The sequence below is a fragment of the Somniosus microcephalus genome, chromosome 28, assembly GCF_052327205.1.
Source record: "Somniosus microcephalus isolate GS21.2 chromosome 28, FLI_Smic_1.0, whole genome shotgun sequence".
NCBI lineage: Eukaryota > Metazoa > Chordata > Chondrichthyes > Squaliformes > Somniosidae > Somniosus > Somniosus microcephalus.
The window spans coordinates 1,884,165-1,911,610 of NC_141014.1; the positions used below are offsets into that span (position 1 = coordinate 1,884,165).

The window sequence follows — 27,446 nt, forward strand, 5'->3', positions numbered from 1 at the left end:
AGTGCTCTCGGGCCTCGGTGGTCGTGGGTTTTTATACCCGACTGCTCCTCCTCTGCTCCCGCTGCTCCGAGTGCTCTCGGGCCTCGCTGGTCGTGGGTTTTTATACCCGACTGCTCCTCCTCTGCTCCCGCTGCTCCGAGTGCTCTCGGGCCTCGCTGGTCGTGGGTTTTTATACCCGACTGCTCCTCCTCTGCTCCCGCTGCTCCGAGTGCTCTCGGGCCTCGCTGGTCGTGGGTTTTTATACCCGACTGCTCCTCCTCTGCTCCCGCTGCTCCGAGTGCTCTCGGGCCTCGCTGGTCGTGGGTTTTTATACCCGACTGCTCCTCCTCTGCTCCCGCTGCTCCGAGTGCTCTCGGGCCTCGCTGGTCGTGGGTTTTTATACCCGACTGCTCCTCCTCTGCTCCCGCTGCTCCGAGTGCTCTCGGGCCTCGCTGGTCGTGGGTTTTTATACCCGACTGCTCCTCCTCTGCTCCCGCTGCTCCGAGTGCTCTCGGGCCTCGCTGGTCGTGGGTTTTTATACCCGACTGCTCCTCCTCTGCTCCCGCTGCTCCGAGTGCTCTCGGGCCTCGCTGGTCGTGGGTTTTTATACCCGACTGCTCCTCCTCTGCTCCCGCTGCTCCGAGTGCTCTCGGGCCTCGCTGGTCGTGGGTTTTTATACCCGACTGCTCCTCCTCTGCTCCCGCTGCTCCGAGTGCTCTCGGGCCTCGCTGGTCGTGGGTTTTTATACCCGACTGCTCCTCCTCTGCTCCCGCTGCTCCGAGTGCTCTCGGGCCTCGCTGGTCGTGGGTTTTTGTACCCGACTGCTCCTCCTCTGCTCCCGCTGCTCCGAGTGCTCTCGGGCCTCGCTGGTCGTGGGTTTTTATACCTGACTGCTCCTCCTCTGCTCCCGCTGCTCCGAGTGCTCTCGGGCCTCGCTGGTCGTGGGTTTTTATACCCGACTGCTCCTCCTCTGCTCCCGCTGCTCCGAGTGCTCTCGGGCCTCGCTGGTCGTGGGTTTTTATACCCGACTGCTCCTCCTCTGCTCCCGCTGCTCCGAGTGCTCTCGGGCCTCGCTGGTCGTGGGTTTTTATACCCGACTGCTCCTCCTCTGCTCCCGCTGCTCCGAGTGCTCTCGGGCCTCGCTGGTCGTGGGTTTTTATACCCGACTGCTCCTCCTCTGCTCCCGCTGCTCCGAGTGCTTCTCATTGATGTGCTGGAATTGCTTACTCTCAACATCTCTTCGTACATTTGGTCTGAGCAAATCCAGACGAGATCTCAACCTTCGGTTAAAGAACACCATGGCCGGGGCCTGGTTGGTGACTGCATGTGTCGCATTTCTGTAGGCTAACAGGAAATTATCCACCTTATGCTGCAGTGGAACGTCGTCATCGCACATGGCCTTTACTGCTTTTTTAAAGGTTTGTACGAACCCCTCAGCCAATCCATTTGTGGCTGGATGATACGGGGCGGATGTGTAATGCCTTACCCCATTCCTTTTCATAAATCTTCGAAACTCTTTGGACACAAACTGTGGTCCGTTATCAGAGCAAATCTGCTCTGGCAAGCCGTTCCTGGCAAAAATGGTCCATAGGACTGCAATAGTTTTCTCCGTGGTGGTGGAGGACATTTTGATCACCTCAGGCCATTTCAAGTGCACATCCACGGCTACTAAAAACATCGAGTCCATGAATGGACCAGCAAAATCAATATGCACCCGTTGCCATGGAGATGAGGGCCACTCCCATGGGTGTAGAGGGGCATGTGGTGGTGCATTTTGGACCTTCTGGCATCCTGAGCAGCTCTTTGTCAGGTCCTCGATTTGTTGATCGATCCCCAGCCACCACACATAAGCCCTAGCAAGGCTTTTCATTTTCACCCCTCCCAGATGACCTTCGTGAAGCTCATTGAGCACTCTCCCTTAACTTGGGTGGAATTACCACTTGGGATCCACACATCAAGGTCCCCTGGCATACTGACAGCTGTTCTCTTCTGGATGAGAATGCTAGCAACAGTGAGTCACCATGTGCTGGCCATCCCTTCACCGTCAAATCATATACCCGAGACAGTGTCGGGTCATTTCGGGTCTCCTTCTCTATACCAGCGTTAGTTACTGGCAAGCATTCAATTATAGTCGAATGAAATATTTTGACAGGATCCACTGCTGGTGCTTCCTCCGCAGTAGGCAGTGGCAGGCGTGATAGCCCATCAGTGTTTCCATGCTGTTTCGTGCCCTTATACTCGATTTCATATTGGTGCGCCCCTAGAAAAAGGGACCATCTTTGTAGCCGTTGCGCAGTCATCACCGGAACGCCCTTCTTTGGATTAAAGATGGAGACAAGTGGTTGGTGGTCAGTCAGCAAGGTGAACTTCTGCCCGTGCAGATAGTGATTGAACTTTTTCACTCCCCACACTAGGCTGAGGGCCTCCCTGTCAATCTGGGCGTAGTTACGCTCGGCTGAGGTTAGTGACCGAGACGCAAAGGCTACTGGCCTCTCCGAGCCGTCCGGGAATTTGTGCGACAGCACCGCTCCAATGCCATAGGGTGATGCATTACACGCCAACCGAATTGGTAGTGCTGGGTTGAAATGAGCCAACACCTCTTTTGATGTGATCAATGCTTTGCTCTTCTGGAAAGCTCGTTTACATTCGTCACTCCACTTCCATGGTACCCCCGTTTGCAGTAGGGTGTTCAGTGGGTGTAGTACGGTAGACAAATTCGGCAAGAACTTATGGTAGTAGTTTACCAGCCTGAGAAATGACCTCAGTTGTGACACATTTTCCGGTGCTGGAGCCTTGACTACTGCCTCAATCTTTTCAGGGGACTTATGTAACCCCTCTTTATCAATAACGTGGCCACAATACGAGATCTGCTTCTGGAAAAACTCGCATTTGTGGCGATTAGCTCGGAGCCCATATTCCTTCAATCTAGTGAGCACCTGCTCCAGGTTGGCGAGGTGATCACTGTCATTTTCGCCCGTGACCAGGATGCCGTCCAAATAACACTGGGTCCCTGGAATCCCTTGCAGGACTTGTTCCATTGCCCTTTGCCAAATAGCCGGAGCTGATGCTACCCCGAACACCAGCCGGTTGTATTGGTAGAGACCTTTATGAGTGTTGATCGTGAAGTACTGTTTCGAGGCTTCTTTTACCTCCATTTGCAGGTACGCCTGGGCCAGATCAATCTTAGCGAAGCATTTCACAATCACAGAATCTACAGTGCAGATAGAGGCCATTTCGGCCCATCGAGCCTGCACCGACACATATCCCACCCTATCCCCGTAACCCCACGTATTTAATCCCCTAACACTAAGGGTCAATTTATCATAGCCAAATCAACCTAACCTGCACATCTTTGGACTGTGGGAGGAAACCGGAGCACCCGGAGGAAACCCACGCAGACACAGATAGCGAGGCGAAAATATCTTCAATCCGCGGAAGCGGATATTGTACAGTGTGAAGGACTGGGTTCACTGTCACCTTAAAGTCCCCACAGATGCGAACCTTCTTTGTTCCCCAGGCGTATTACTCAACGACCTCTTCATTACAGGAACGATGGGTGTAGCCCACTCGCTCCAGTCCACTTTGGACAGTACTCCTGAACGTTCCAAACCTTCCAGCTCTGCTTCGACGGCTGGGCGGATCGCATAAGGTACCGGTCTGGCCTTAAAAAAAAAAACTTTGGGCTTGCATTTTCCTCTATTTTGATCGTCGCTGTTAGGCCTTTTAGTGTTCCGAGTCCCTGCTGGAACACTTCTTGTGTGTCAGTTAGCATTTTTGACAGTCGTCCAGGTGGGACGTCGTCATCCTTTTTGGCATCTACAGTCAGTGCTTGTATGGAATGCCAATCTAGCTGTATCTTCCGGATCCATTCACAGTGGTGGTCCTCCATCTGGCAATACATATAGGTCCATTTTTGGTGTTTCCTTGCCGTTATATATAACGTTCACCCTTATTTTTCCTTTGGGGTAGACTTTTTGCCCCGTGTACATCTTCAAGACAACCTTTGTATCTCTCAAGGGTATATGTGAGAATAGCCGCTTGTAGTCCCTTCGGTTTATGACTGTTAGGGCTGATCCTGTGTCCAATTCCATTTTCACTTGGACTCCTGCTATCTTGAGCGTGACCCAGATAGTTTGGTGCTCCTCCGTTTTGATCACATTATGTAGTTTCAGACAACCCAGCTCCTTGCTTCCGGAGTCTGTATCACTCTTCTGTTCGTCTGAACTACTCTCCGTCACCTTATGTACCTTCTTGTACTTCTCCTGTGGAGATTTCTTGCTGCTGGTTTTCTTTCCCGACCTGCAGACTCTTGCTATGTGTCCTACTTTTCCACACTGTCTGCACACTTTGTCTTTGAACCAGCAATCATTATGGTCGTGTGTTGTTCTGCCGCAGCGATAGCACTTCACTGTTCCGTATGACATTTCATTTGTGCCATATTCTTGCGGTCTCCATTGTATCTCTGCAGCGCCCCGTGCTGCTGCTTCGTGTGATACTGCAATGCTGAAAGCCTTGTCCAGCGTAAGATTCTTTTCTGATAGAAGCCGTTTCTGGGTTCCTTCACTTTGAAGCCCACACACAAACTTGTCCCTTAAAGTATCTGGTAGTCCCGTTCCAAACTGGCAGTGTTTCGATAGCTTGCGCAGTTCCGTTAAATACTCAGCATTACTTTCATCTTTATGCTGGTTCCTTTTGTGAAACTTAAATCTTTCTGCTATCAGCAGCGGTGTGGGGTTTAAGTGGTCCTGTAGGATTGACACTATGTTTTCAAAATCATTTTCTACTGGCTTCTCTGGGGTTACTAGGTTTTGTAGTAAGCCATACGTTTTTGCACCCATTGAATTCAACAATACCAGCGCTTTCTTGTCATCTGGTACTTCATTCGCCTTGCAGTACACTTCTATGCGTTCGACATATGTCGTCCAATCTTCGACTTCATTGTCGAACGCTGTGATACTGCCACTCTTCGGCATTTTTGGGTGTGGTTAGACTGGCTTAAAATGGCGTCTCCCACGCTTTCCTTTCTTCCCCGCTGTGGCCTAAAATGGCGTCTCCCGCGCTTTCCTTCCCCGCTGCGGCTTAAAATGGCGTCTCCCGCGCTGCTGCCAACGCCGCTCTCAGCGGTCCTCGTGGCAAATGGCGACGCCCTATGGGTTTCGTGCGCTGCTCCTGCGCTGCTGCCAATGCCGCTCTCTGCGGTCCTCGTGGCAATGGCAGCGCCTCGCGTTTTCCTGCGCGCCTCTCTCCCCCGTTGACGCTGCTCGGCCCTTGACCACCGGCTGCGCTCTGCTCTCTCTCGTCTCTCTCCCCCATTGACGCCGCTCGGTCCTGAACACCGGCCGCGCCCTGTGCGCTCTGCCCTCTCTCCCCGTCGATGCTGCTCGGCCTTTTTCTGTGCCGCTCGGTCGGGCTCTAGCCCGCCGCTGTCCGGGAAGAGTCTGCGCAGTACCTGTTGCCAGCCCGTTTCGCTGGACCACCGTGACTGGAAAGCCAAGCCTGGCTCTCGACAGCCTCCCCTGCGATGCTCAAATCTCCGCTGGATGACTGGGCGGTTGCCCATGGTCGACGCCCGTGCTTCTGGACTCGACCTCCTTCCACTGTTCTCCAGGAGCGAATCCCTGGGAGGTGATGCAGAGTTGCAGGTAGGTTCGAATCTGCGTCGTCGCCAATGTTATGTCCGTGTATCTTAATGTTGTGTCCTTCAATAATCAGACAACAGACTGCTGGGAACGATTCAACAGGTGTTTACTGAATGAGGGTTACTCTAGAACTAACTGTACAAATCACTACTCAGGGTTTATATACAGGTGTGGTCACTGCCGGTACTACAGTATACAGGAGCTGTAAAAAGTAGTTCTCTCCCTTAAGGTATATATACATTACAATTAGAAACAGACTGCTTTCAGTAGTTGAGGGTCCAGAACGAGGGGTCATAGATACAAGATTAAATGTAAGAGATTTAGAACAGTGGGCAGGAGGAACTTCTTCACACACAGCTGTGAGGGCGGGGAATTCACCCCCAGGTTTAGCGGATGAAGCAGAAACTGTCAACATTGAAGATTAGATTGGAGAGGGGGATGAAGGAAAAGGAGTTGGAGGGATATGGGCACAGGGAGGGTTGGTGTTGCTCATGTGTGGGGTAAACACTGACACGGCCTGGTTGGGCCAAAGTGCCTGTTTCCATGTTGTGACCTCTCTGTATTTCTATGTACACTGGTGGTTGGGAGGGAGGTGCACAAGGTCACACTAGTGGATATGATGAGCATCGACGGCCCTTTCTCGCTGCTTTCTCCACATGTTTGTATTCCTTGGCACCAACATCCCTCATCTACTGAGAGAGAGAAAACATCACGAGATTGAGCAAGTAACTGTATCGATCAGTGCGGTGTACAAAGCACAGAGCTGGTCACACTGACCCAGTGATTGCAGGACACGATCTTCCCTGGAACCTGTCTCTATTTCAAGAGCTGTGTTTTGTACAGAAACAAACTGCTGCCAGACTTTCTTCCCAGTGTTCGAGTCCCAGTGCTTCTCTTTGATCATTGAACTTTCCCCATTATAATTCTACTCAATGGCCCATATCTACGCCCTTATCCGAGGGCTCCCGGGATGCGCACGCTTCCGATCCTGGGCCTCTCCAAACTGCAAGTGCGCAGGGCCCACATATCCCAGAGGCGCAGGTAGTTGGCAGCGGCCCTGGGATCACATGGGCCATGGGGAGCCAATCAAAGAAGGGAATCTCCCTTCATACACTTGACAGGAAGACCTGTCAAATATATGAATGGAGATCACCCCCAAAAACATAGTAAAACTTTAAATAATTTATTTTAAAAATCACATTTTTACAATGACTTGACATTACAATATATAAGTATTTTAAACAAAAATTTAATTTTTTGAAAAAAATCGTTTGTTTTTTACGGGGCTAAAAATAAACTTACCTTTTTGAAAAGTATTTTTAAATGATAAATCAGTGAATTTTTTAAAAACTTTTTTCAACTTTTATCTTGGTAAAAGCAGGCCTTACGCTTTTACCAGGCGTAAGAATTGTAAGGGTTTTCTGCGGGCGGAGGGTCTCCAAAAAGCGGAACTCTCCGCCTGCAGAGGCCCTTCTCCAGGGCAGCCGGAGGATCAGTCAAGACTATTCTTGACAGATCGGAAATGCCGGTTTTCAGCGCATGCGCCTGTGCATGCCTAAAACCAGCATTTCCGATGTCCCTACAGCGCGTACCCACCCGTGGGGATTGGAATATCTGGGCCAATATTGTCAGTACCTGGCGTTCACAACTCTACTGGATTTCTGCTGAGACAAGCTCCTGATTACCTTTGTTCTCTGATTATTGAATCAAAATAGCTGCCATTCACTATCTAGGTGAATATTTGGACAGCTGGTGGTAACTGGCAGTGAGCTAAATTGGTGATGTGCTCTTCAGTTCTTTAAACGCTTCTGGTTTAAGCTGTTCAAAGCTTCCACTGATGATTTGCTGCCCAGCTGTTTAAAGTGTATCACTGATACAACAATTGATTAGCGATGTGTTCAGCAATGTATATTTTGGTCAATGTCACTTCATGGGAAGCATGTCAGAAATGGAATTCTTCATAGGTTAAAGCCGGAGCTTCATTGAGCACTTCAATATGCTCAGCCAGTCCTTCCAATGCACAGCTCACCACTTAACGTGCTGCTGAGTGGAATACATTAACGTGCTGCTGAGTGGAATACATTAACGTGCCGGTGAGTGGAGTACATTAACGTGCCGGTGAGTGGAATACATTAACGTGCCGGTGAGTGGAGTACATTAACGTGCCGGTGAGTGGAGTACATTAACGTGCTGGTGAGTGGAGTACATTAACGTGCCGGTGAGTGGAATACATTAACGTGCCGGTGAGTGGAGTACATTAACGTGCCGGTGAGTGGAGTACATTAACGTGCCGGTGAGTGGAGTACATTAACGTGCCGGTGAGTGGAATACATTAACGTGCCGGTGAGTGGAGTACATTAACGTGCCGGTGAGTGGAGTACATTAACGTGCCGGTGAGTGGAATACATTAACGTGCCGGTGAGTGGAGTACATTAACGTGCCGGTGAGTGGAATACATTAACGTGCCGGTGAATGGAATACATTAACGTGCCGGTGAGTGGAGTACATTAACGTGCCGGTGAGTGGAGTACATTAACGTGCCGGTGAGTGGAGTACATTAACGTGCCGGTGAGTGGAATACATTAACGTGCCGGTGAGTGGAGTACATTAACGTGCCGGTGAGTGGAATACATTAACGTGCCGGTGAGTGGAGTACATTAACGTGCCGGTGAGTGGAATACATTAACGTGCCGGTGAGTGGAGTACATTAACGTGCCGGTGAGTGGAATACATTAACGTGCCGGTGAGTGGAATACATTAACGTGCCGGTGAGTGGCGTACATTAACGTGCTGGTGAGTGGCATACATTAAACATCTGAGCAGTGAATTGGCACCAAGAGGCTGAGCACACTTAAACTGTTTAAAAAGGTTCTGGTTATTCACATATGGAGCACTTCCCTATATTTATAGTTTGAATTGAGGGCCAGTGCTTTGGGGTCTCTGATGCATTCAAACAAAATCTGACTTGCCCAAATCATCTGGATAACCCAGACATGATTTCTAAAAGACTACCTGCCCTGGGAGTGTTTGATGGGACAGTGTAGAGGGAGCTTTACTCTGTATCTAACCCGTGCTGTACCTGCCCTGGGAGTGTTTGATGGGACAGTGTAGAGGGAGCTTCACTCTGTATCTAACCCGTGCTGTACCTGCCCTGGGAGTGTTAGATGGGACAGTGTAGAGGGAGCTTTACTCTGTATCTAACCCGTGCTGTACCTGCCCTGGGAGTGTTTGATGGGACAGTGTAGAGGGAGCTTTACTCTGTATCTAACCCGTGCTGTACCTGCCCTGGGAGTGTTTGATGGGACAGTGTAGAGGGAGCTTTACTCTGTATCTAACCCGTGCTGTACCTGCCCTGGGAGTGTTTGATGGGGACAGTGTAGAGGGAGCTTTACTCTGTATCTAACCCGTGCTGTCCCTGCCCTGGGAGTGTTTGATGGGACAGTGTAGAGGGAGCTTTACTCTGTATCTAACTGTGCTGTTCCTGCCCTGGGAGTGTTTGATGGGGACAGTGTAGAGGGAGCTTTACTCTGTAGGAGGTTTAGTGGGGATTTGAGGAAAAACTTTTTCACCCAGAGGGTGGTTGGAATCTGCAACTCACTGCCTGAAAGGGTGGTAAAGGCAGGAACACTCACAACATTCAAGAAGCCTTTAGATGAGCACTTGAAATGCCATAGCATACAAGGCTATGGACCAAGTGCTGGAAAATGGGATTAGAATAGACAGGGCTTGATGGTTGGTGCGGACACGATGGGCCGAAGGGCCTCTTTCTGTGCTGTATAACTCTGCTGTTCCTGCCCTGGGAGTGTTTGATGAGACAGCGTAGGGGGAGCTTTACTCTGTATCTAACCCGTGCTGTACCTGCCCTGGGAGTGTTTGATGAGACAGTGTAGAGGGAGCTTTACTCTGTATCTAACCCGTGCTGTACCTGCCCTGGGAGTGTTTGATGAGACAGCGTAGGGGGAGCTTTACTCTGTGTGATGAAATATTCCATTCATCACTCATCAGTATTTCTCTGCCTGTGACTGTGGTTGGTTTCAGTTTCATTTCCATTGTATTGTACTGTGTGTAGGGCTCCGCCCATACCTGGCTCCTATGTAAGCTGGCCCAGCCTGCAGCACATCCAGTATGGCAGACCTCTGGATGGAAGATACATTCTCCTCTGTGTGTTACCTTCTAAGTCAATAAAAGCCTTGTTTTGTTTCGCTAACATCGAGTCTCGGATTTATTGAGGCGCATCACTCTGTATCTAACCCGTGCTGTACCTGCCCTGGGAGTGTTTGATGAGACAGTGTAGAGGGAGCTTTACTCTGTATCTAACCCGTGCTGTACCTGCCCTGGGAAGTGTTTGATGAGACAGCGTAGAGGGAGCTTTCCTCTGTCAGCTCAGAGTATTGTCCACTCCACACCGATTAACAAGCTATTAATGCAGAGACTAGAACATTATTTAAGAGAGAATTGGATAGCATTTGGAAAGGAAGAATATGAAAAGATCCAGGAAAGGGCAGGTTTTGGAATAACTGCAGTTAATGAGCCAGCCCTGGCCAGAATGTCCTTCTCCTTCCATGTTGTAATGTCTGTGATTCTAAGGCCGTGTCTGATTCCGAATATCCAAGTTTTGGGCCTGTTACTGGTTGTGTCCTTCGCTGCAGATATGAGGAGCCCTAGCATGAAGCACAGCCTCCAGGGCCGATTCCAAGTCACCTTTGAACGTGGACTGACCTCTGTTTGCAGTGCGATAAGCCAGGACGGTCATACTGACCAGGGCTGCACTGAACAAACCTCAGCCATGTACCCGAGAGTTATCCAGTCTGCCTCTGAGCAGAGGACCGTCTCTCGGTGCTGGGCACGACACTGGTACAGATGTGCAAAGAAATCAGATTTCAACAGCAACTAACAGTATTTTGTTCTGAAAATTCTTCATCGTAGTTTTTAAGAATTTGGCCGCGATGTATCGAAGAATCCCGATTCAGATCTGCTGGAGATCCAAATTGGTGCTCTTGTTTTTAATTCTGTTCAGCCTGGCACTGCATGTCCTGATCGCTCTGGTGCCTGTACTGGAGCTGAGCGTGAAGGGAAGGTGTGATCGCCACACGCAGGCTGCAGACCGGAGAGTTCCTCTGCTCCCAAACCGGCAAGTGTTGAAGGGCAGGTCGCCAAAGACAAACAGAGGACTTCAAAATTATGCGAGCACCAGGGCATCGAGCCGCACATCACAATCCCTGGATTCGAGCGACAGGAGCCAGTCATTCCATCGTAAGCCACATTCACGGTCAAGCTTAAGGCTTGACAAGACTCAGAAGGCTCTCTACAAGCACAACGCATCTAAACTGGCTGCATTGTTTCAACATCCACTCTACAATATACCTATTCCAGCACTGACACCAGATGATCAGCTCTTCTCTGTAAACTCAGCAGAAAGGTTCAACCCAAAGAGCACCAACAGTGATGGCTGGTGAGTGGAGCACTGCCCAACAAACCCCAGGAATCAGCGTAGAGGGAGGGATAGTCTGGGGTAATACAGGCAATGACATAGGGACACTGAAACTCCAAATTAACATCAAGACTAATGTAACATGCATAACGCTAGTGTAATACACGGGCCAGACAATACAGTAATACACGGGCCGGAAAATACAGTAATACATGGGCTGGAAAATAGTAATACACGGGCCAGACAATACTGTAATACACGGGCCGTGCAATACTGTAATACACGGGCCGTGCAATACTGTAATACACGGGCCGTGCAATACTGTAATACACGGGCCGTGCAATACTGTAATACACGGGCCGTGCAATACTGTAATACACGGGCCGTGCAATACTGTAATACACGGGCCGTGCAATACTGTAATACACGGGCCGTGCAATACTGTAATACACGGGCCGTGCAATACTGTAATACACGGGCCATACAATACTGTAATACACGGGCCGTACAATACTGTAATACACGGGCCGTACAATACTGTAATACACGGGCCGTACAATACTGTAATACACGGGCCAGACAATACTGTAACACACGGGCCGGACAATACTGTAAATCACGGGCCGGAAAATACTGTAATACACGGGCCGGAAAATACTGTAATACACGGGCCATACAATGCCGTAATACACGGGCCGTACAATACCGTAATACACGGGCCGTACAATACCGTAATACACGGGCCGTACAATACCGTAATACACGGGCCGTACAATACCGTAATACACGGGCCGTACAATACCGTAATACACGGGCCGTACAATACCGTAATACACGGGCCGTACAATACCGTAATACACGGGCCGTACAATACCGTAATACACGGGCCGTACAATACCGTAATACACGGGCCGTACAATACCGTAATACACGGGCCGTACAATACCGTAATACACGGGCCGTACAATACCGTAATACACGGGCCGTACAATACCGTAATACACGGGCCGTACAATACCGTAATACACGGGCCGTACAATACCGTAATACACGGGCCGGACATTACCGTAATGCACGGGCCGTGCAATACCGTAATGCACGGGCCGTGCAATACCGTAATGCACGGGCCGTGCAATACCGTAATGCACGGGCCGTGCAATACCGTAATGCACGGGCCGTGCAATACCGTAATGCACGGGCCGTGCAATACCGTAATGCACGGGCCGTGCAATACCGTAATGCACGGGCCGTGCAATACCGTAATGCACGGGCCGTGCAATACCGTAATGCACGGGCCGTGCAATACCGTAATGCACGGGCCGTGCAATACCGTAATGCACGGGCCGTGCAATACCGTAATGCACGGGCCGTGCAGTACCGTAATGCACGGGCCGTGCAGTACCGTAATGCACGGGCCGTGCAGTACCGTAATGCACGGGCCGTGCAGTACCGTAATGCACGGGCCGTGCAGTACCGTAATGCACGGGCCGGACAGTACCGTAATGCACGGGCCGGACAGTACCGTAATACACGGGCCGGACAGTACCGTAATAGACGGGCCGGACAGTACCGTAATACACGGGCCGTACAATACCGTAATACACGAGCCGTACAATACCGTAATACACGAGCCGTACAATACCATAATACACGGGCCGTACAATACCGTAATACACGAGCCGTACAATACCGTAATACACGAGCCGTACAATACCGTAATACACGGGCCGTACAATACTGTAATATAATACACTGGCCATACAATACTGTAATATAATACATGGACCGTGCAAAACTAATATAAAACTAGCTGTGCAGTACTCTAATATAATAGACGAATCATGCAATACTCTAATATAATGCACGAACCATACTGAAATATTCACAGACCGTACATTACTGTAATATAATATACACGGACCATGCGATACCACAATATAATATACAGACCGTGTGATACTGTAATATAATACACGGACCGTGCAATACTGTAATAGAATACACGGACCATGCAATACTGTAATATAATACACGGAATGTGCGATACTGTAATATAATACACAGACCGTGCAATACTGTAATATAATACACAAACCGTGTGATACTGTAATATAATACACAAACCGTGTGATACTGTAATATAATACACAGAATGTGCGATACTGTAATATAATAGCAGACTGCACGATACTGTAATATAATACACAGACCGTGTGATACTGTAATATAATACACGGACCATGCAATACTGTAATATAATAAACAGACTGCACGATACTGTAATATAATACATGGACCATCCGATACTGTAATATACATGGACCATCCGATACTGTAATAATACACAGACCGTGCAATACTGTAATATAATACACGGACCACGCGATACTCTAATATAATACATGGACCACGCAATACTGTAATATAATACATGGACCATGCGATACTGTAATATAATACACAGACTGCACGATACTGTAATATAATGCAGGGACCGTGCAATACTCTAATATAATACAGGGACCACACGATACCGTAATATAATACACGGACCACGCGATACCGTAATATAATACACGGACCACGCGATACCGTAATATAATACACAGACCACGCGATACCGTAATTTAATACACAGACCACGCGATACCGTAATATAATACACAGACCGTGAGATACTGTAATATAATACACAGACCACGCGATACCGTAATATAATACACAGACCGTGCGATACTGTAATATAATACACAGACCACGCGATACCGTAATATAATACACAGACCGTGTGATACTGTAATATAATACACAGACCACACGATACTGTAATATAATACACGGACCGTGCGATACCGTAATATAATACACAGACCGTGCGATACTGTAATATAATACACAGACCACACGATACTGTAATATAATACACAGACCGTGCGATACTGTAATATAATACACAGACCACACGATACTGTAATATAATACACGGACCGTGCGATACCGTAATATAATACACAGACCGTGCGATACTGTAATATAATACACAGACCGTGCGATACCGTAATATAATACACGGACCACGCGATACCGTAATATAATACACAGACCACGTGATACCGTAATATAATACACAGACCGTGCGATACTGTAATATAATACACGGACCACGCGATACTGTAATATAATACACAGACCGTGCGATACTGTAATATAATACACAGACCGTGCGATACTGTAATATAATACACAGACCGTGCGATACTGTAATATAATACAGACTGCGATACTGTAATATAATACACAGACCACGCGATACCGTAATATAATACACAGACCGTGCGATACTGTAATATAATACACAGACCACGCGATACTGTAATATAATACACAGACTGCGATACTGTAATATAATACACGGACCGTGCGATACTGTAATATAATACACAGACCGTGCGATACTGTAATATAATACACGGACCGTGCGATACTGTAATATAATACACAGACTGCGATACTGTAATATAATACACAGACCGTGCGATACTGTAATATAATACACAGACTGCGATACTGTAATATAATACACAGACCGTGCGATACTGTAATATAATACACAGACTGCGATACTGTAATATAATACACAGACCGTGCGATACTGTAATATAATACACGGACCGTGCGATACTGTAATATAATACACGGACCGTGCGATACTGTAATATAATACACGGACCGTGCGATACTGTAATATAATACACGGACCGTGCGATACTGTAATATAATACACGGACCGTGCGATACTGTAATATAATACACGGACCACGCGATACCGTAATATAATACACGGACCATACGATACCGTAATATAATACACAGACCACGTGATACTGTAATATAATACACAGACTGCGATACTGTAATATAATACACGGACCGTGCGATACTGTAATATAATACACAGACCGTGCGATACTGTAATATAATACACGGACCGTGCGATACTGTAATATAGGGGGGTAGGGAAAAAGCAGGTAATTACAGACCTGTAAGCCTTACATCAGTTGTGGGCAAAATGCTGGAGTCCATCATTAAGGATGAAATAGCGGAGCACTTAGCAAATGGGGACAGGATAGGACAGAGTCAACATGGATTTACAAAGGGTAAATCGTGCTTGACTAATCTATTGGAATTTTTTGAGGGAGTAACTGGTAGAATAGATGGGGGAGAGCCAGTAGATGTGGTGTACCTGGACTTCCAAAAGGCCTTCGATAAGGTCCCACATAAAAGATTAGCATGGAAAATTGAGGCTCATGGGATAAAGGGGAAAGTTTTGGCGTGGATAGGGAACTGGCTGTCAGATAGAAAACAGAGAGTTGGAATAAACGGCTCATTTTCTGAATGGCAGGCAGTAACAAGTGGGGTACCACAGGGATCTGTCCTGGGCCCCCAGCTGTTCACAATTTACATTAATGACCTGGATCAGGGAGTCGGATGCAGCATTTCCAAATTTGCAGACGACACTAAACTAGGAGGTGGGGTGGGCTCAGAGGAAGAGACCAGGAAGCTCCAGAGCGATTTGGACAGACTGGGCGATTGGGCGGATAAATGGCAGATGCACTATAATGTGGACAAGTGCGAAGTTATCCACCTTGGGTGCAGGAACGGGAGGGCAAATTATTATTTAAATGGCAATAGATTGGGAGAGGGGGAAGTACAGAGAGACCTGGGTGTTCTTGTACACCAGTCACTGAAGGCGAGCATGCAGGTGCAACAGGCGGTCAAGAAGGCAAACGGTATGCTGGCCTTCATAGCAAAAGGGTTAGAATACAGGAACAGGGATACCTTGCTGCAGCTGTACAGGGCACTGGTGAGACCACACCTCGAGTACTGTGTACAGTTTTGGTCGCCTCATCTGAGGAAGGATGTTCTTGCCATGGAGGGGGTGCAGCGGCGATTCACCAGGCTGATACCAGGAATGGCGGGAATGACCTATGAGGAGAGACTATGTAGTTTAGGGATGTACACACTGGAGTTTAGAAGATTGAGAGGGGACCTCATAGAAGTGTATAAAATTCTGACAGGTCTAGACAGACTGGATGCAGAAGGAATGTTTCCCTTGGCGGGTGAAAACAGAACTAGAGGACATAATTTAAGGATAAGGGCTAAACCATTTAGGACAGAGATGAGGGGGAATTTCTTCACTCAGAGAGTGGTGAACCTGTGGAACTCATTGCCACAGAGGGCAGTGTACGCCAGCTCATTAAATATATTTAAGAGGGAATTAGATATATTTCTACGGGCAAAAGGGGTTAAGGGTTACGGAGAGAAGGCGGGGACGGGATACTGAATTAAAGGATCAGCCATGATCTCATTAAATGGCGGAGCAGGCACGAAGGGCCGAATGGCCTACTCCTGCTCCTATCTTCTATGTATCTATGTATCTATGTAATACACGGACCGTGCGATACTGTAATATAATACACGGACCGTGCGATACTGTAATATAATACACGGACCACGCGATACCGTAATATAATACACGGACCATACGATACCGTAATATAATACACAGACCACGTGATACTGTAATATAATACACAGACTGCGATACTGTAATATAATACACGGACCGTGCGATACTGTAATATAATACACAGACCGTGCGATACTGTAATATAATACACGGACCGTGCGATACTGTAATATAATACACGGACCGTGCGATACTCTAATATAATATAAAATCCTACATCTGCAGTATTTTGCTTTTGTATTAGTGTTTAATTCACTGCCACTCTCTTCTAGGAATGCCCACTTTGAAGAAGTTCTGCTCTTCTCTCCAACGGGATTTCCGTTTGTCTCTTTTACCACCTTCTTCATTGCTTTCTATTTCCCTTCTTGTGTTTGATCAGGTATCTCCCAAAACTCGCTTTCACAGCCACATCTCTTTCCTCAGCAACTGTCTCTGGCTCCGAATTACTCCGCGTGGATTCCACCCTTCATGTTTTGGATCCACCCAGGATTACAAATATCTCCAAGATATTCAGCGTTCCTCGAACCACTGCTCTCGCTGCATCCTGAGATCCGCGCTCGACGCCATGCGCCGCCACATGAACACTCTCGACCTCTCTCTTCAGCAACACCGACTCACTCTATCTCAAAGCTGTCCGGGTCGGCAGTTCCATTTCATCCTTCGCCTCATCCAGCACTTTAACAAAAAACTTTTTTTTCTTCTTTTCAGGTGTCAAGGATCGCAAGCTTCAACAACTCTTGGACAACAACGACCCTCCGCAACCTTCTTCCCTTTCACTTTCCTCTGACCCCATCCCTTCTCCCAATCTAACCCCCTGCCGCGTTTTCACTATCCCCTCTGACCTTCCCCTCTCTGACCCCGAACGATCAGTCCTTAGCAAAGGCCTGAGCTTCATCCCCTTACGCCTCCACCTCAATGAAGCTGAGCTCTTTTTCCGTCGCCTTTGTCTCCGTGCCCACTTCTTTGACCAGGAGTCTTCCCTCCGCACAGCTAACCCTTCAGTTTTCAGAACTCTCGTTCTACCTGGACCCCTCCCTCTGGCCTCTTATCCTCTCTAGATCTTTTCATTGCAAACTGTTGGCGTGACATCGGCCGTCTCAATTTCTCTGCTCCCCTCACTCACTCCAACCTACCTCCCTCTGAACTTGCAGCACTCCGTTCTCTCAGCTCCAACCCCAACATTGTCATTAAACCTGCTGACAAGGGTGGTGCTGTTGTTGTTTGGCGAACCAGCCTCTACCTAGCGGAGGCTGAACGTCAACTCTGACACCTCCTCTTACCTCCCCCTGGACCATGACCCCACCATCAAACATCAAGCCATTGTTTCCAAGACTGTCACTGACCTCATCTCCTCTGGAGATCTTCCCTCCATGGCTGTCAACCTCATAGTCCCCCAACCCCGCACAGCCCGCTTCTACATCCTTCCCAAGATCCACAAACAGGACTGCCCTGGTAGACTTCATCGTTTCAGTCTGTTCTTGCCCCACGGAACTTATCTCTTCCTATCGCGACTCTATTTTCTCCCCTTGTCAACTCTCTTCCCAGCTGCATCCACGACTCTTCCAACACCCTCCAGTTTCCAGTTTCCTGGCCCCAACCGTCTCCTTTTCACTATGGACGTCCAATCCCTCGACACCTCCATCCCCCACCAGGACAGATTGAGGGCGTCCACTTCTTCCTTGAACAGAGGCCCGACCAGTCCCCATCCACCACCACCCTCCTCCGCCTGGCTGAACTTGCTCTCACATTGAACAACATCTCCTCTGACTCCACTCATTCTTCCAAATTAAAGGTGTTGCTATGGGAACCTGCATGGAACCCTATGCCTGCCTTTTTGTGGGATATGTGGAACATCCTACTCGGGTCCCCTCTCTCACCTCTTTTTCATTGATGACTGTATCGGTGCCATTTCCTACTTTGCCCTGAACTAGAAAATTTAATTCACTTTGCTTCCAATTTCCACCCTTCGCTCACCTTCACATGGTCCATCTCCGACTCTTCCTGTCCTTTCCTCGACTTCTCTCTCTCTATTTCTGGGGATAGGCTATCGACAAACATTCACTACAAGCCCACTGACTTCCACAGCTACCTGGACTACACTTCCTCCCACCCTGCCTCCTGTAATGACTCTATTCCATTCTCCCAGTTTCTCCGTCTCCACCGCATCTGTTATGACGATGCCACCTTCCATATTAGTGCTTCCGATGTCTTCCCTTTTCCTTAACCAGGGATTCCCCTCTACTGTGGTTGACACGGCCCTTGACCGTGTCCGTTCTATTTCCCGCACTTCTGCTCTCGCCCCTGCCCCTCCCTCCCGGGACCACGATAGGGTTCCCCTTGTCCTCACCTTTCATCCCACCAGACTCCACATTCAACAGATCATCCTCCGCCATTTCCGACACCTCCAACATGATCCCACCACCAAACGCATCTTCCCCATACCTCCCCTTTCAGCATTCCAAAGGGACTGCCCCCTCCGCGACACCCTGGTCCACTCCTCAATCACCCCCAACACCCCTTCCCCTTCGCCCGGCACCTTCCCGTGCAAGCTTAGGAGATGCAACACCTGCCCTTTTACCTCCTCCCTTCCCACTGTCCAGGGCCCCAAACACCCCTTCCAGGTAAAACAGCGATTTTGCAATTCAGTATACTGTATTCATTGATCACAATGCAGTCTCCTCTACACTGGGGAGACCAAACGCAGATTGGGTGACCGTTTTGCAGAACACCTCCGTTCAGTCCGTAAGGGTGACCCCGAGCTTCCGGGCGCCTGTCACTTTAATTCTCCGCTTCACTCCCACTCTGACCTCTCCGCCCTCAGCCTCTCTCACTGTTCCAACAAAGCTCAATGTAAGCTCGAGGAACAGCACCTCATCTTTCGATTAGGCACTTTACAGCCTTCTGGACTCAACATCGAGTTCAACAATTTCAGACCATAAACTCTGCCTCTATTTTTTCACATGGCAGCTGTTGATTCTGCCGCCCCCATTTACACCTCTCGGCGATCCATCTTTTGATCCTTTACTTGTCCCATTACCATCCCATTTTGCTTTGTACTATCATACATTTGTCTCTTAATCTCTCCTGCCTTCCATCCTATCACAGACCGTCCCTTTTGTTCTTTCCTCCCCTCCCCCCTTTCCCTGACCCTGCACTTGCTTAAAAATCTGTTACATCTCTAACTTTTTCCAGTTCTGACAAAGGGGAGAGCAGCCAGAGTCAAGTCCATGGCACCACAGGTGGCTCAGCTGCACGGGGGGTGGGGGGGTTTCGATTCCTGAGGCATTGGAACCGTTACTGGGAAAGTGGGACCTGTACAAGCCTGATGGTTACACCTCAACAGAGCCGGGACCAATATTCTCGCGGGGAGGTTTGCTCGTGCTGTTGGGGAGGGTTTAAACTAGCTTGGCAGGGGGATGGGCACCAGCATATAGGAGTAGAAAAGAGGAATAAGGTGCATAAAATAGTGAGTGTGTTGGCTAGTACTAGCGAAGATAGTACTAGAGGCAGTAGTAGTACCATATTAGATAGGAGCAGACTAAGAAAGACTACGAAAAATTCAAAAATGGGTTTAGAATGCACGTATGTAAACGCACAAAGTGTGGTGAATAAGGTTGGTGAGCTACAAGCACAATTAGCCGTGTGGCAATATGATGTTGTGGCTTAAAAACAGAGAGGACTGGGCACTTAATATTCAAGGGTACAAGGTGTTCAGAAAAGATAGGGAAAGAAAAAAGGGAGGTGGGGTGGCAGTGCTGATTAAGGAAGACATTGTAGTGTTGGAAAGGGAGGATGTTCTTGAGGGGACAAGGACAGAATCCATTTGGTTAGAGTTGAGGAGCAAAAAGGGTTTGATCACGTTATTGGGGGTATTCTACAGGCCTCCAAATAGTGAGAGGGAGGTAGAGGAGCAAATCTACAGGGAAATCGCAGAGATATGCCAGAGCTATAGAGTGGTGACATTGGGGGACTTTAATTACCCAAATATCGATTGGGATAATGCTAGGGTAAAGGGAAAGGAGGGGGAGGAATTTCTGAAATCTGTTCAGGAGAATTTTCTTGACCAATATGTTCTTGGCCTAACTAGGAAGGAGGCATTGCTGGATCTGGTGCTGGGGAATGAAGTGGGCCAGGTCGACCAAGTGTCTGTGGGAGAACACTTGGGTACAAGTGATCATCGTATCATAAGATTTAGATTAGCAATCGAGAGGAGCAAGGAACAATCTAGAGTGAAACTTCTAAACTGGAATAGGACTAACTTCAATGGGATGCGAAAGGTTCTAGCCAGGGTAAAATGGAACCAAAGGCTGACAGGAAAAACTGTAATGGAACAATGGGTGATCTTTAAGGAGGAGATGTTCCAAGTACAGGCTAGGTAGATTCCAATAAGAGGGAAGGGTAAGGGAACCATAGCAAGGGCTCCTTCGATGGCGAGGGAGATAGAGAAGGTGATGAAACAAAAAAAAGAGGGTGTACGATGCATGTCAGGTGAATTCTTCAAGGGAGAACCAGGCCAAATACAATAAGTTGAGAGGGGATGTGAAGATGAAAATAAAATTGGCAAAGAGAGAATATGAGAGTAGAATGGCGGTTAACATAAAAGGGAACCCAAAAATATTCTACCGGCATGTAAACAGTAAGCGGATAGTAAGAGGCGAGGTGAGGCCTATTATAGACAAAGAAGGTGATATATGCTTAGAGGCGCAGGGTAAGGCTAGAATACTCAATGAGTACTTTGTATCTGTGTTTACTAAGGAGGTGGAAGCTGAAAAAATATCGGTAGCAGTGGAAAAGGTAGAAGCAATGGAAGGGGTGAAAATTGATAGACAGGATGTACTAGAAAGGCTGGGTATGCTTAGAGTGGACAAGTGGCCTGGGCCAGATGGCTTGCATCCTAGGTTGCTAAGGGAATTGGGGGAGGAGATATCGGAAGGGCTTGCCATAATTTTCCAATCTTCCCTAGATGCAGGGGGAGGTGCCTGAGGATTGGAAAGTGGCAAATGTGACACCATTGTTCAAGAAAGGGTGTAAGGACAATCCTAGTAACTACAGGCCGGTCAGTTTAACATCAGTGGTGGGTAAAGTTTTAGAAACAATAATCAAGGAAAAAGTTAACGGGCACTTGGAGAGGTTTAAGCTCATTAAGGAGAACCAACATGGATTTGTAAAAGGCAGATCGTGTTTGACTAATCTAATTGAATTTTTTGATGAAGTAACAGGGAGGATTGATGAAGGGAATGCAATGGATGTTGTCTACATGGATTTTCGGAAGGCGTTTCACAAAGTACCAAATAGAAGGCTGGTTAACAAAATTGAGGCTCATGGAATAGATGAGTCAGTGGCAGCTTGGATAAGGAATTGGCTTAAGGACAGAAAACAGCGAGTTGTGGTAAATGGCTGTTTTTCAGACTGGAGGATGGTAGACAGTGGTGTTCCCCAAGGGTCAGTGCTGGGGCCACTGCTTTTTTTGATATATATAAATGACCTGGATATTGGAATACAGAGTAGAATTTCTAAATTTGCCGATGACACCAAACTTGGGGGTGTGGCAAACAGTGAGGATGATACCAATCGACTGCAACAGGACATAGAAAGGCTAGCAGAATGGGCAGACAAGTGGCAGATGGAATTTAATACAGAGAAGTGTGAGGTGATGCATTTTGACAGAAGGAACAGGAAGAGGCAATATACACTTAATGGCACAGTTTTAAAGAGTGTCAGGGACAGAGGGACCTGGGAGTTAATGTGCATAGGTCCCTGAAGGTGGCAGGACATATTGAGAGAATGGTTAGCAAAGCATATGGGATCTTGGGCTTCATAAATAGAGATATTGAGTACAAAGGTAGAGAAGCTATGCTGATCCTTTATAAAGTGCTGGTTAAGCCACAACTGGAGTATTGCATCCAGTTCTGGTCACCACACTTTAGGAAGGATGTGAAGACCCTTGAAAGGGTGCAGAGGAGATTTACCAGAATGGTTCTGGGGATGGGGGATCTTAACTACAAGGACAGGTTGGAGAAGCTGGATTTGTTTTCATTAGAGCAAAGGAGGTTGAGGGGTGATTTGATAGGGGTGTACAAGATTATGATGGGTTTGGATAGGCTAGACGGGGAAAGGCTGTCCCCACCAGTTGATGGTACAAGGACTCGGGGACACAGATTTAAGGTTTTGGGCAAGAGATACAGGGGCGATGTGAGGAAAAACTTTCTTACACAGCAAGTGGTGAGGACCTGGAACTCGCTGCCGACAGAAGTGGTGGAAGCGGAGACACTCAATGTTTTCAAGGGGAGACTGGATGGGCACTTGAGGGGAAAAAACTTGCAGGGCTACAGGCTTGACAGGGTAGATGCAGGGAGGATGTACAGACCACGCGATAGTGTAATATAATATACGGACCACGCGATACCGTAATATAATACGCAGACCACCTGATACAGTATTGTGTGGTCTGTATATTATATTACTGTAACATAATACATGGACCGTGCGATACAGTAATATAATACATGGACCGTGTGATATTGTAATAGACAGACTGTGCGATACTGTAATATAATACGTGGACCACGTGATACTGTTAAATAATACGCTGACCGTGTGATACTATAATATAATACATGGACCACGCGATATTGTAATAGGCGGACCGTGCGATACTGTAATATAATATGTGGACTGCACGATACAGTAATTTAATACACGGCCCATGTGATACTGTAATATAATACAGGGACTGTGCGATACTATAATACATGAATGTGTAGTACTGTAATATAATATGCAGACCATGTGATACTGTAATATAATACATGGACCATGCGATACTGTAATATAATACACTGACCACGTGATACCGCGATATTATACACAAACCGTGCGATATTGTAATAGACGGACTGTGCAATACTGTAATATAATATATGGACCATTATGTAATATAATACACAGACTATGCAATACTGTATTTTAATACATGGACCACGTGATACTCTAATATAATACAGGGACTGCGCGACACTATAATATAATATGCGGACAGTGCGATACTGTAATATAATACGCAGACTGTGCGATACTGTAGTATAATACACGGACTGCGTGATACTATAAAATAATACAAGGACTGTGCGATCCTATAATACACAAACGTGTGATACAGTAATATAATATGTGGACCATGCGATAATGTAATAGACGGACTGTGCGATACTATAATATAATACATGGACCATACTGTAATATAATACACAGACTGTGCGACGCTGTAATATTGGACCGTGCGATATTGTAATATAATAGTCGGCGCGTGCGATACTGTAATATAATACACATTCTGTACAGCCATTGAACGGTTTGTGTTTTGCTCTCACCGCTCTCAGGGTCAGTCATGAGCAGGATTATGCTCTGCCGGTTGGCAGTTCTCCTGCTGACACTTATCCAAGTTGGTTGAAATTCTACATCGGAATTAATCGTTATGAGCTGTATACGCACAACAGCAGCAACATTGCCCCCTTACTGCAGGAGCTCGCTACCATGAGGATTGTCCGTGCCAGTAAGGAGATTTTTATTTGCCCCCTCTGTTAAGTGCGGGCGGTGTGCGTGTGCAGATGTGAATGCATGTGGTGTGGGTGTGGGTTTGTGCTCCCATGGGGGGGGTGTTCGATTGGGCGTGCACTGGTGGGTGCGTGGGTGTGCGTGCGCGTGCGCAAGTGTGCGTGCATGCGGGTGTGCGAGGACGGGTATGTGCTCACGTGAGGGTGTGAGCATGGGTGTGGGTGTGTGTTCACATGGGTGTGATTTGTGTTCCTGTGTTTGTATGTGTTCATGTGGGCGTGCGCTGGTGTGTGGGTGTGTGCGCATTGGCTGCAATGCCCCTAAGTCGAATAGCGTCAGTCAGTATCCACAGTCACAGACAGAGCGGTAATTTGGGTGAGGGAGTGATGGGCTCTTAAAGGGATAAGTTAACAGGTTAGAAAGGAAATGGTAATGATAACGTGTTAAACATTCTTCAAATCAGGGAGGAGACAGGGAGCTGGCAATCCAGAAACAAAGTGAGAATGCCCATTGGGGACAAGGAGGGGCCGTGAGGTACTGAAGGTCCAGGCTCACACTCTGTAATCACCAGGCATCTCCCAGTCTGCGTGTGGGCATAATTCCAGTAATCCATGCCGCCCTTCGTCTGTTTCCAAAGGCTACCCCGATAGAGTTGGGTGGCCTGGTGTGGGGATGGGGTATCTCTGATAGAGGGTGGGCCTGGTGTGGGGATGGGTAAGCCATTTAGGACTGAAATGAGGAGGAATTTCTTCACCCAGAGAGTGGTGAACCTGTGGAATTCACTGCCACAGAGGGCGGTGGAGGCCAGTTCATTAAATATATTCAAGAAAGAGTTGGATATATTTCTTGAGGCTGAAGGGATCAAGGGATATGGGGAAAAGGCAGGGACAGGGTACTGAATTGGATGATCAGCCATGATCACATTGAATGGCGGAGCAGGCTCGAAGGGCCGAATGGCCTACTCCTGCTCCTATCTTCTATGTTTCTATGTATATCTCTGATAGAGGGTGGGCCTGCTTGGAGATGGGGAGCACTTGCTGGACAAGGGGCAGTGGGTGAAGTGGAGGAGCTCAGTTAACTGGATGGTAACTGTTGAATTTTGTTTTTCAAGTTCAGAAACATGGAGGGACCCAGTTGAAGTTGACAATGACATTACAGAACTATGGGAAAGCCTTGTTTAAACCAATGAAGTAAGTCAGCGAATCTGAGAAGAGGCCGATCATATTGAAGATGGAAAAGGGCTGAGGCCATGAGTCCTGATGGACCCGTGGTGGGGCACAGGCCAGAACACATCTCTCCCCACCGCCCCTGCAACCCTGCCAGAGGGTAACTGAGGGGCCGGAGGTGCCTGCTCAAAATCTCACTGCTCAGAGTCCCCCAACATGGAGCTGCTGGCCTGGAGAGTGTATGATCTCCGACTCTAATCTAAACAACAGCCCTCTCCCACATGGCAACAGGCCGCACCCACCCCGGGTCTCGGTGTCTCTCTCGGTGTCTCTCTCTCGGGGTCTCGGTCTCTCTCTCGGGGTCTCGGTCTCTCTCTCTCGGGGTCTCGGTGTCTCTCTCGGGGTCTCGGTCTCTCGGTCTCTCTCTCGGGGTCTCGGTGTCTCTCTCGGGGTCTCGGTCTCTCGGTCTCTCTCTCGGGGTCTCGGTCTCTCTCTCGGGGTCTCGGTCTCTCTCTCGGGGTCTCGGTCTCTCTCTCGGGGTCTCGGTCTCTCTCTCGGGGTCTCGGTCTCTCTCTCGGGGTCTCGGTCTCTCTCTCGGGGTCTCGGTCTCTCTCTCGGGGTCTCGGTGTCTCTCTCGGGGTCTCGGTCTCTCTCGGGGTCTCGGTCTCTCTCTCAGGGTCTCGGTCTCTCTCGGGGTCTCGGTCTCTCTCGGGGTCTCGGTCTCTCTCGGGGTCTCGGTCTCTCTCGGGGTCTCGGTCTCTCTCGGGGTCTCGGTCTCTCTGGGCCTCGGTCTCTCTCTCGGGGTCTCGGTCTCTCTCTCGGGATCTCGGTGTCTCTCTCTCGGGATCTCGGTGTCTCTCTCTCGGGATCTCAGTCTCTCGGGGTCTCGGTCTCTCTCGGGGTCTGGGTCTCTCTCGGGGTCTGGGTCTCTCTCTCGGGGTCTGGGTCTCTCTCTCGGGGTCTGGGTCTCTCTCTCGGGGTCTGGGTCTCTCTCTCGGGGTCTCGGTCTCTCTCTCGGGGTCTCGGTCTCTCTCGGGGTCTCGGTCTCTCTCGGGGTCTCGGTCTCTCTCTCGGGGTCTCGGTCTCTCTGGGCCTCGGTCTCTCTCTCGGGGTCTCGGTCTCTCTCTCGGGGTCTCGGTGTCTCTCTCTCGGGATCTCGGTCTCTCTCTCGGGGTCTCGGTGTCTCTCGGGATCTCGGTCTCTCTCTCGGGGTCTCGGTGTCTCTCGGGGTCTCGGTGTCTCTCTCTCGGGGTCTCGGTGTCTCTCGGGGTCTCGGTGTCTCTCTCTCGGGATCTCGGTCTCTCTCTCGGGGTCTCGGTGTCTCTCGGGATCTCGGTGTCTCTCTCTCGGGATCTCGGTGTCTCTCTCTCGGGATCTCAGTCTCTCGGGGTCTCGGTCTCTCTCTCGGGGTCTGGGTCTCTCTCTCGGGGTCTGGGTCTCTCTCTCGGGGTCTGGGTCTCTCTCTCGGGGTCTGGGTCTCTCTCTCGGGGTCTCGGTCTCTCGGGGTCTCGGTCTCTCTCTCTCGGGGTCTCTGTCTCTCTCTCGGGGTCTCTGTCTCTCTCTCGGGGTCTCGGTGTCTCTCTCGGGGTCTCGGTGTCTCTCTCGGGGTCTCGGTGTCTCTCTCGGGGTCTCGGTCTCTCTCTCGGGGTCTCGGTCTCCCTCTCGGGGTCTCTTGGGGTCTCGGTCTCGGTGTCTCTCGGGGTCTCGGTCTCTCGGGGTCTCGGTCTCTCTCTCGGGGTCTCGGTCTCTCTCTCGGGGTCTCGGTCTCTCTCTCGGGGTCTCGGTCTCTCTCTCGGGGTCTCGGTCTCTCTCTCGGGGTCTCGGTCTCTCTCTCGGGGTCGCGGTGTCTCTCTCGGGGTCTCGGTCTCTCTCTCGGGGTCTTGGTGTCTCGGTCTCTCTCTCGGGGTCTCGGTCTCTCTCTCGGGGTCTGGGCCTCTCTCTCGGGGTCTGGGCCTCTCTCTCGGGGTCTGGGCCTCTCTCTCGGGGTCTGGGCCTCTCTCTCGGGGTCTCGGTCTCTCTCTCGGGGTCTCGGTCTCTCTCTCGGGGTCTCGGTCTCTCTCTCGGGGTCTCGGTCTCTCTCTCGGGGTCTCGGTCTCTCTCTCGGGGTCTCGGTCTCCCTCTCGGGGTCTCTCTCGGGGTCTCGGTCT

The 27,446-nt window shown here is 49.1% G+C and overlaps 1 protein-coding gene across 1 annotated transcript in view; it reads left to right on the forward strand.

The window, feature by feature from the left end:
* Positions 1-10,473: 10,473 nt before the first annotated feature.
* The window catches only part of LOC147098718 (extracellular serine/threonine protein kinase FAM20C-like), a 146,174-nt gene continuing 129,201 nt past the window's right edge, over positions 10,474-27,446 (forward strand). Inside the window, exons 1-3 of the mRNA XM_085969406.1 lie at positions 10,474-11,070; positions 23,959-24,131; positions 25,245-25,323. Of these exons, the coding sequence (XP_085825532.1) occupies positions 10,565-11,070; positions 23,959-24,131; positions 25,245-25,323 (758 nt within the window). The 5' untranslated portion in view covers positions 10,474-10,564. The remainder of the gene's footprint in view (positions 11,071-23,958; positions 24,132-25,244; positions 25,324-27,446) is intronic.